The 11257-nt window shown below is 40.1% G+C and overlaps 1 protein-coding gene across 4 annotated transcripts in view; it reads right to left on the reverse strand.

Annotated features, from left to right (window-relative positions):
• HDHD5 (haloacid dehalogenase like hydrolase domain containing 5) overlaps positions 1–11257 on the reverse strand; it is a 35717-nt gene that overhangs the window by 13437 nt on the left and 11023 nt on the right. For 3 of the 4 annotated variants that reach the window (XM_006085591.3, XM_006085590.3, XM_014453003.2), the window contains one exon: positions 534–737. In XM_006085591.3, the coding sequence (XP_006085653.1) occupies positions 534–737 (204 nt within the window). Of the gene's footprint in view, positions 1–533; positions 768–11257 lie in introns of all 4 variants that reach the window. The other variant, XM_023751296.1, reaches the window with a different exon arrangement.

Consider the following 11257-nt stretch of genomic DNA (forward strand, 5'->3'; position numbering starts at 1 on the left):
TTAGGAGCCAGAAGTCCCGGATTGCGAGAGGGATGTCCGATCCCTGTAAACCCGCAGTAGGACATCCTTCAAGGGGTCCCAGATTGGAGAGGGTGCAGGCCGGGCTGAGGAACACCCCCTCCCCTGTGCATGAATTTCGTGCACCGGGCCACTAGTGTAAACATATTAAGAAAAGAAAAGAAAAATGTAACCCTTACTTTCTAGGGGCTGACAATTCAAAAGAGACAACCCTGATGCCCAGGAGAAATGAATATAAAGGGTATAGGCTGAACTGCCAACTCCATGGGCAGGATTTTTGTGCTTAACATGTATGTATATATAAAAAATTACCCCGTTGATGAGGCTCTACTCATGAGGCTGGGCTTAAACTTCAAGTTATTTTTCAAGCAGGGTTGAAATATTTGTACTGAACTAACTGGCCATGCCCTCAGGCTTATCAATACTGTACTGCACCTGAGGGAAAAAGGCTTAGTCAGAACAAGAGTGGGGGTTCCACTGGGAACCAGGCCTTGAGTCTTCAGCTGCCTCCTTACCTTAAAGCCCAGTAGAACTGACAGCTCCTGGGCTTTGTCATTCTGTAAGATGTTCCCAGCATTCGTGACAAAGACCACAGGCACCCGCAGCTTCCCCTGGGCATTCACCAGCCTGCGGAAGGCTTTCAGAGCAGCAGGGATCACTGTATGGCCCCGTACCAGCACTCCATCGATGTCCAACAGGAACCCAAAGGTAGGCTGGCTCTGCAGAGGAGAGAACAGAGCCGCCACTGCCTAAGTCAAGAGGCAGAGAGGAGGAAGGAAAAGACCCTTAAAAAGAGGGACTTGGGCCCAGCCTGCATGGCCCAGTGGTTGAACCTCGAACTATGAACCAGGTTAAGGTTGGATTCCTGGTTAGGGCACATGCCCTGGTTGCGGGCTCAATCTCCAGTGTGGGGTGTGCAGGAAGCAACAGATCAATGATTCTCTCTCATCATTGATGTTTCTCTCTCTCTCTCTCTCTCTCCCTCTCCCTTCCTCTCTGAAATCAATAAAAATATATTTTAAAAAGAGAAAAATGAGGAACTCAGTGCTCTCCCTCCAGGGAGCATGCCCATGCCTTTCCCTTTTCCCTCCCCATTCCAGCCCCAGGCATGTTACCATTAGCTTCCTCACTCCCAAGCTCCAAGGGCCCTTCCTTTACCTCCATATCTTATTTGCTAAGCCCGTTTCTTATAGAAATTGCTTCTTCTACCTCTGTAATTTGCCCAATAAATGCTCTTAACAAAAAAGAAGAAAAAAAAAGAAGAGGAACTCCACATCATTCTCAAGTTGCCCAGGGCCTGAAACATAAAATGAGGACATGGGATTTCTGATAGAGCAAACCCATCAATAATAAAGTATTGGTCCTTTTTCATGTATGTTTAAAAACATAGCGATTTTGTTAAAATTATTTTTCCAGCCCAGCTGGCGTGTTTTAGTGGTTGAGCATTGACCTATGAACCAGGAGGTCACGGTTTGATTGCGGTTGGGGCACATACCAGGGTTGAGTGCTCAATCGTCAGTGTGGCCATGCAGGAGGCAACCGATCAATGATTCTCTCTCATCATTGATGTTTCTATCTCTCTCTTCTCCCTTCCTCTGGGAAATCAATAAAAATATATTTAAAAAAATATTTTTCCATAATTAATATAAAGAATTTTAAATTGAAAAATAGAAATTCAAAACATAAATCTCTGCACTTTATTTTTAAAAATATATTTTTATTGATTTCAGAGAGGAAGGGAGAGGAAGAGAGACAGAAATATCAATGATGAGAGAGAATCATTGATTGGCTGCCTCCTGCATGTCCCTACTGAGGATCAAGCCTGAAACCCGAGCATGTGCCTGACTCACCTGACTGGGAATCGAACTGTGAGCTCCTAGTTCATAGGTCTACGCTCAACCACTGAGCCACACCAGGTGGGCAATCCCTGCACTTTAACACAATCAATTAATATTTTCTGTTTTTAATTAATTAATTTATTTATTTATTTTCAATCATAACCTAAGGACATGCTTAGAGAGAGGGAGGGAAGGAGGGATGGAAAGAGAGAAACATCAACCTGTTGTTGCCTTCCATATACACCCCAACTGGGAACTGAACCCGCAACCCAGGTATGTGCCCTGGTAGGGACTCGAACCAGCAACTTTTCAGTGCACAGGGCAAAGCTCCAACCAACTGAACCATTATGGCCAGGCAAATATTTTCTCTTTATTTTTTCTATTCTTGTTTGTCACATAGCTACGACTATATATGTGTAATTTTTCATCTTGTTCTTTTTGCTTGACATACAAGCATTTTTACCTGTTATAATAGCCTTCATAACCATCTTTTAAAATTTTATTATAACCACACACACAGGGTTTTTAAAAAACTACAGATATAAATATTTTTTAGGGTTCTTGTCTCCTTCTTCCACATAGTGCTATTCCCTCTTGTATATTTTCCAGAAACTTTTTTATAGATAAATAGTCAAAATTTCTTATTAACTAACACACAAATGGCATTATATTGTACTTTCTTTTCTATCTTTCCTTTATTTAGTTGGTATGTCTTTGTTATCTTTCCAGATCAATACACAGCTACCTCTTAATCATCATTTCTGGCTCCATTCTATAGTGAGTGAATAATCCACTAAACACTGTTTACCCTATATTAGACATTTAGGGTTTTCTACATTTTTACTACTATAAATAATGCTATAAGGAACCTCTTTATGCTTACTGATTTTTCCACATTATCAATTTTTCTTTGAGCTAGATTCTTAAAAGTAGGAGTAGTAAGTCAAAAAACTGCAAACATTTTAAAGACATAACACCTCCTGACAAACTGTTTTCCAAAAACACATCAACTTACATGGCCAATGGAATGCATTTTACCCTTGCCAATACTGATTTACAAATGTACCAAAGAGTTTAATTATCAAACATCTAAATTAAAAAAGAAATAGTATCTCATCTTGTTATGGCAGAAATCAGGCCAGCGGGAAGTGATAAACCAAATGTACTTGGAGGTACAGAAAAGGACTGTTTATTAGCACCAGTACTAGCTCAGCAGAGTCCTCTCCAGAGGCTGAGCACTGAATGCAGCAAGTTTTTGCCTTATATACATTTCTAGGTTTCTTGTCTCCTATATATGGCATACATACACATTCTAGACATTCTTTCTATGTTACATGCTAGGCTTCCAGGTATCTGCTGCAGTTAGCAAAGGAGGGGCGGAGCGCCTCAACTAAGCAGAGCTCGGACCCTCAGCGCTGGCCAGGGGTCGCCCCTCTGTCGGGCGTGGGGCAGCAGCCTGCCTCTCCCTATGCCCTGGCACTGCCTGCCCTCCCACAATTGCCCCTTGTTCTCTGCTGTTTCTCCCACCGCATCGTGCCAGCAGCTCGGAGCCTACGGCCAGGCCTGCGGTGCGGGCTTCAGCAGGGTGGGCCCGGGAGCTGAGCAGGCCCACGCTGACCCTCTGGGTCCTGGGCCTCAAGAGCCGCTGCCTGTTGCTTAGGCTACTGGGGGAGGGCTCTCAGTTCCTTATCTGCGCCTAGGGGGAAGTTCCCAGACCCAGGCCAGAGAATGCTGTGTGCACACGCAGGTAGCCTTTCCCCTCCCCTGCCTCTCACTGTCAATCCATCAAGAAGCAAGATTACAGAAGCCAGGGGTGTGGTTATGGTGATGCAGCCAAAAGGGGGGGGGGGGGGGGACCTGCTCTCGATTTGCCTTCTCAATCTTAATCTGTATTTCTTGAATTAAAAAAAAATATTCATTCAATTTCTTATTTCATAAACTATTAATTATGAGATGTTTTTCAATTGTCAAAAAAAAAAAAAAATCCAACCTAACTTGTTTGCTAGTCTCCTTTTTTTGGGTGCCAATTGAAGTCATTATTATTTTGTGCATAGTGTTCCTATGTGAGGATCAACCAAAAACAGACAAACTGTTCCAGACCTTCACTAAGCTTGGGTGAAAGAACAAACTAGTCAAAGGGGAAAGTTGCTGTTATCGGAAGCATATACATCCAGGGACCCTGCAACCATGGCACTCAGGGACCAGCTACGAACCCAGGAACGTCGGATCTCAAGCAGCGTGAATACGTGGAGTTGGACGAGCCCTGCTCCGCCTCATAGAAAGGTCAGATTTAGCCTAGATAAAGGTGTGGTTTGTAATTCAGGTTGGAGAGAGGAACGCGTGCGGGGGAAGTAGGCGCCCCACAAAGTCCGCGGCCGTTGGGGCCAGCATGATCCGAGAGTGCAGAAGGGGATCCACAGGGCTGCTGGCAGAAGGGAACTCTAAAAATCAGCCCATTAGCTGGACTGGGCGCAAAAAAGGCAGCCTCAGATTTTGCCAGTGTGCTGGCTGCTTAGTGCCAGGGAAGAGAAGATGTGCGGAAGAGACGTTGGGAGAATTGTGCGCAGAGCTGGACAGTGGAGGTTGCGAGCTCGCGCACTTAGTCTGGCTCTTTTTTTCCTCTCTTTAAATCCTTGCTTTTGATTACTAACCCCAATACATAGGATCGCCCAATTGGGGACACTCACAGAGACTGCAGGGGAAAGTTGTTTTTGTGGAACCTGGGAATCAGAGCGGGGAGTAACGATCAAGGAATCAGCTCTGGGACAGTCGATTCTCCCAAACCAGTATTAAGTGCGATAGGGAAAACAAAACCTAAATACTGGCTAGAGAGGACTTATAGCCCTGGAGGTCAATCCAGAAACACTGCCACCCAGGGGCTGAATCACACATTGACTCTTCTGTAAACACAAATAAAGGCAGTCTGGGAAACAAAGAAATACTGCCTGCATTAAAATCAGGACTGTGGTTTACAACACAGAGGAGCAGTGTATCACAGGGAACTTCAACACTCTCCTGAATACCTGACAGGACTAAGGCGTGCAAAACAGAAGAATAGAGGAAGTGAATGACCTTCACTACTGCACATTTTTATTTTTTCTCACCTTTTACTTAAGAAACTAATTTTTTTCTTTTTTTCTCACCTGATTTTACCTTTTTAATTATTATATTTTTATTTTTAATTAGTATTATTACTACTACTATTGTAATCGTTCTTTTAAAGTGTCATTTTATTTTCTCTTTATTTTATTTTGGGATTAATGTTCTGCATTCTATTTTCATTTTTCCTTTAGCATCTTTTTACACTATCTCAACTTTACCTTTATGCCAACACTCCATCCCTCACTTTTTCCCTTTTTTTTTGTCCTGTTCTCTTACTCTATTCCTGCACTAGATTTCCCCTATTTCTTCTTTTTACAATCTGTTAAAAATTCATCCTACTTATAAATCTAATTTCCAATCCCCTGCTCCAAGTGCATACACACCTCTTTCTTCGCCTTCATCACTATCAAAATTTTTTTCCTCTTCCCTTTTTTTTGTTTTGTTTTTTTTCCTGTTATTTTTTTGTTTTGTTTTTTTTTGTACTATGTTTTTTGCTTTGTTTTGTTTTGTCTTGCTTTCTCTCTGTCCTATTGTTCTTGTTTGCTTGATTGTTGATTAGATTGTTTTTGGTTTTTTTTGCTTGTTTGTGAGATTGTTTCCCTTTTTTTGTTTTGTTTTTGTCTTTATTTTTTGATTCTGTTTTTCCTCTCCTGGTTTGTTATTAGTTGTTGTTTGTAGTTTGCATTCATCTCTGGGTATTTGTTGTTTGCATTTTTTGGGATTAGTTGTTGTTCTACTGGAGTATTCTCCCCATATAAATAGTTCCCCCTCCTTCCTTTTTATTCCCTTTCTTTTCTCACTTACTTTTTTTTCTTTTCTCAATATCATTTTGCAATTTTTTTTTCTTATCCTTTAACTCTCTTTTCTCAGGTGGTCACCATTATTTGGGGTTATTAGTATCATGAATGCATTTGTGTTTAGTGCCTTGTGCGTTGTGCCTTGTTGTGTTGTATTTTATGCCTTTAAATCAATGCAGGAGAGAGAGAGCTACAAAACCAGACACCCGGAGAAGAGAGATCATGGGGAGACAAAGCAACAGCCCGCGAATGAAAGAAAAGGAGGCATCACCAGAAAAGGAACTAAACGAAAAGGAGGCAAGCAATATGTCAGAGAAATCATTCAGAGACATGGCCATAAGGTGGCTGAAAAGAATGGAAGACACATTCAACAATATGTGTAAGAACCAAGAGGAAATGAAGAAGAACCAAGAAGAAATGAAAATGACATAACTGTTATAAAGAACTCAATGGAAAGCATCAATAGTAGACTAGAAGAAGCAGAGGACCGCATCAGTGAGCTAGAAGACAAGGTAGGAAAAATACCCAAGCAGAGCAGCATCTAGAAAAAAAAACTTAAAAAACAGGACAAGAGCCTAAGAGAACTTTGGGACAACATGAAACAAACCAACATCCGCATAATAGGGGTGCCAGAAGGAAAGGAAACTGAGCAAGGAATAGAAAACCTGTTTGAAGAAATAATGACAGAAAACTTCCCTGATATAGGGAAGAAAAAACTCACACAAATCCAAGAAGCTCACAGAGTCCCAAACAAAATGAACCCCAAAAGACCGACTCCAAGGCACATTATAATTAAACTGGCAACAACCAATGACAAAGTAAGAATCTTAAAAGCAGCCAGAGAGAGATAGAAAGTTACCTACAAAGGATCCCCCATCAGACTAGCAACTGATTTCTCAACAGAAATACATCAGGCAAGAATGGAATGGAATGCAATATACAAAGTCATGCAAAGGAAAAGTCTGAATCCAAGAATACTGTACCCAGCAAGGCTATCCATCAAAATTGAGGGTGAAATCAGAAGCTTCACAGACAATAAAGGACTAAGGGAGTTTATTACCAGCAAACCAGCAATGCAGAAATGCTAAAGGGTCTGCTGTAAATAGAAGAAATAGGAAACGAAGAAGGAACACAGGCATAAAGAATAAAAATGGTGACAAACAAGTACCTATCAATAATAACTTTAAATGTTAATGGATTAAATGCCCCAATCAAAAGACATAGGGTAGCTGAGTGGATAAGAAAACATGACCCATATATCTGCTGTCTACAGGAAACCCACCTCAGAAAAAAGGACTCACACAGACTGATGGTGAAGGGATGGAAAAAGATTTTTCAGGTGAATCAAAATGAAAAAAAAAAAAAGCTGGGGTAGCAATACTTATATCGGACAAATTAGATCTCAAAGTGAAGGACATAACAAGAGATAAGGAAGGCCCCTTCATTATACTAAAGGGAGCAATCCAACAAGTAAATATATCTCTGGTAAACATATACGCACCCAATACAGGAGCACCCAAATACATGAAAAACTTTTGGAGGATATCAAGGGAGAGACTGATAGCAATACAGTCATAGTAGGGGGCTTTAATACCCCACTAACACCACTGGACAAATCCTCTAACCAAAAAATCAACAAAGAAACGTTAATCCTAAATGACTCACTAGATCAGATGGAATTAATTGACATCTTCAGAACATTTCACCCCAAAGCCACAGAATATACATTCTTCTCAAGTGCACATGGGTCATTTTCAAAGATAGACCATATATTGGGTCACAGGCAAAGTCTCTTCAAATTCAAGAAGACAGAAATCATATCAAGCACCATCTCAGACCACAATGGCATAAAACTAGAAATGAACAACAATAAAAACAATAAAAAAATCAAACACCTGGAGGCTAAATAGCATGCTATTAAACAATGACTGGGTTACCAGAGAGATCAAAGAAGAAATAAAAAGCGTCATGGCAACAAATGACAATGAAAACACAACAATCCAAAATCTATGGGACACAGTGAAAGCAGTCTTGAGAGGGAAGTTCATAGCTCTACAGGCCTACATCAAAAAACAGGAAACAATGGTAATAAATTATCTAACCCTACAACTTAAAGAGTTAGGAAGAGAGCAACAAGAAAAGCCCAGCGTAAGCCAAAGGAAGGAAATAATAAAGATCAGAGTGGAGATAAACGACATAAAGACCAAAAAAAAAAAAAACCCACAAAAAACCCCCCAAAACAATACAAAACATCAACAAAACCAAGAGCTGGTTCTTCTAAAGGATAAACAAGATTGATGAACCTCTAGCCAGGCCCACCAAGAAGCAAAGAGAGAGGACCCAAATATACAAAATCAGAAATGAAAGAGGTGAAATAACAACCGATCCCACAGAAATACAAATGATTATGAAAAAATACTATGAACAACTCTATTCCAACAAAATGGACAACCTAGATGAAATGGACATATTCTTAGGGAAAAAAAGCTCCGAAAACTCAACCAAGAAGAGTCCAAAAACCTGAATAGGTCGATAACTACCGAAGAAATTGAAACAGCGATCAAAAACCTTCGAGCAAACAAAAGACCTTGTCCGGACGGCTATACAGGGAGTTCTACCAAGCATTCAAAGAAGAACTAAAACCTATCCTACTCAGACTATTCCAAAAAATTCAAGAGGAAGGAAACACTTCCAACCTCTTTCTATGAAGCCAGCATTACCCTAATCCCCAAACCAGATAAAGATACCACAAAAAGAGAGAACTACAGGCCAATATCCTTGATGAACATAGATGCTAAAATCCTCAACAAAATTCTAGCAAATCAGATTCAGCAATACATTAGAAAGATCATACACCACACCAAGTGGGATTTATTCCAGGGATGCAAGGATGGTTCAATATCTGCAAATCAATAAATGTGATACATCACATAAACAAACTGAGACAAAAATCACATAATCATATTAATTGATGCAGAAAAAGCATTTGACAAAATCCAACACCCTTTCTTGATAAAAACTCTCAGCAAAGTGGGAATAGAGGGATCATACCTCAACATAATAAAAGCCCTATATGACAAACCTACAGCCAACATCATACTCAATGGTCAAAAACTAAATCCATTTTCCCTAAGAACAGGAACAAGACAAGGATGCCCACTTTCACCACTCCTGTTTGACATAGTAATAGAAGTACTAGCCATAGCATCAGACAAGAAGCAAAAATAAAAGGCATCCAAATTGGAAAAGAAGAAATAAAACTGTCCTTATTTGCAGACGCCATGATATTATACATAGAAAACCCCAAAGACTCCATCAAAAAACTACTAGACCCAATAAATGAATTTGCAATGTAGCAGGATACAAAATTAACACCCAGAAATCTATGGCCTTTTTATACACCAATAATGAACTCACAGAAAGAGAAATGAAAAAAAAAAACAATCCAATTTACCATTACACACAAAAAATTAAGATACCTAGGAATAAACTTAACCAAGGACGTAAAAGACCTGTACTTGGAAAATTATAGGACATTGAAAAAAGAGATAGAGGAAGACATAAACAAATGGAAGAACATACCATGTTCATGGATTGGTAGAATCAACATCATTAAAATGTCCATACTACCTAAAGCAATCTATAGATTCAATGCAATACCTAGTAAAATACCAAAGGCATATTTCAAAGATCTAGAACAAACTCTCAAAAAATTCATCTGGAATAAAAAAAGACCCCGAATAGCCACAGCTTATCCTGAGAAAGACGAACAAAGTTGGAGGGATCACAATACCAGACATCAAACTATATTACCAAGCCATGGTTCTCAAAACTGCCTGGTATTGGCACAAGAACAGACATATAGACCAATGGAACAGAATAGAGGACCCAGAAATTGACCCAAGCCATTATACTCAATTAATATTCGACAAAGGAGGCAAGAGCATACAATGGAGTGAAAACAGCCTCTTTAATAAATGGTGCTGGGAAATTTGGTCAGATACATGCAAAAAAATGAAACTAGATCACCAACTTACATCATACACAAAAACAAACTCAAAATGGCTAAAGGACTTGAATGTAAGACGGGAAACCATAAAAATCCTACAAGACTCCATAGGCAGCAAAATTGCAGACATATGTCGTAGCAATATCTTTACAGACACAGATTCTAGGGCAAGAGAGACTAAGGAGACAATAAACATCAAAAACATTTATTTTGATTACATCAAAATAAAAAGCTTCTGCACAGCAAAACAAACCATGAACAAAACAACAAGAAAGCCCACTGCATGGGAGAACATATTTGCCAATGTTATCTCCGATAAGGGTTTAATCTCCAACATTTACAGGGAACTCATACAACTCAACAAAAGGAAAATAAACAATCCAATCAAAAAATGGGCAAAGGACCTAAATAGAATCTTTTCGAAAGAGGACATTCAAAAAGCCAAGAGACACATGAAAACATGCCCAAAGTCACTAATCATACGAGAGATGCAAATCAAAACGACAATGAGGTACCACCTCACACCTGTCAGAATGGCTATCATCAACAAATCAACAAATGACAAGTGCTGGAGAGGATTCAGAGAAAAAGGAATCCTCCTTCACTGCTGGTGGGAATGCAGACTGGTGCAGCCATTGTGGAGAACAGTATGGCGTTTCCTCAAAAATTTAAAAATGGAACTGCCATTTGATCCAGTAATACCACTTCTAGGAATATATCTCAAGAAAACAGAAACACCAATCAGAAAGGATATATGCACCACTATGTTCATAGCAGCACAATTTGCAATAGCCAAGATTTGGAAACAGCCTTAATGCCCATCAACAGATGAGTGGATTAGAAAACTATGGTACATCTACACAATGGAATACTATCTATATATATAAAAGCCTAATATGCAAAGTATCCCCTCGAGAGTTCCACTGGGATACTGGGAGTTTGATCACTCTCTATAACATGCACTGACCACCAGGGGGCAGTGCGGAATGAAGGGAGACCTCGACTGGCAGCCAGAAGGAAGGCCCCGGCCAACAGCCAGAAGGCCTCGATTGTCCCTGATCGCTGGCCAGGCCTAGGGACCCTATCTGTGCACGAATTTTGTGCACCGGGCCTCTAATGTTGCTATAAAAAAGAAGAAATTCTTACCATTTGCAGCAGCATGGATGGAACTGGAGAGCATTATGCTAAGTGAAATAAGCCAGGAAGTGAAAGAAAAATACCACATGATCTCACTCATTTATGGATAATAAAGAACATTATAACCTGATGAACAAAAAGATAGATACAGAAGCAGAGAAGCATGGAACAGACTGTCAAATTACAGTGGGAAGGCTGGGGAGTGTTGGGGGTGAGGGAGAGGTAAGAGATCAACCGAAGACTTGTATGCATGCATATAAGCATAACCAAAGCACAAACTAATCTAAAATGAACATTCACAGGGTGTGTGTATGTGTGTGTTCAATTTGTGCTGGCTTCTTCCCGGGGCATAAGGC

Source organism: Myotis lucifugus, unplaced genomic scaffold (genome assembly GCF_000147115.1).
Source record: "Myotis lucifugus unplaced genomic scaffold, Myoluc2.0 scaffold_19, whole genome shotgun sequence".
NCBI lineage: Eukaryota > Metazoa > Chordata > Mammalia > Chiroptera > Vespertilionidae > Myotis > Myotis lucifugus.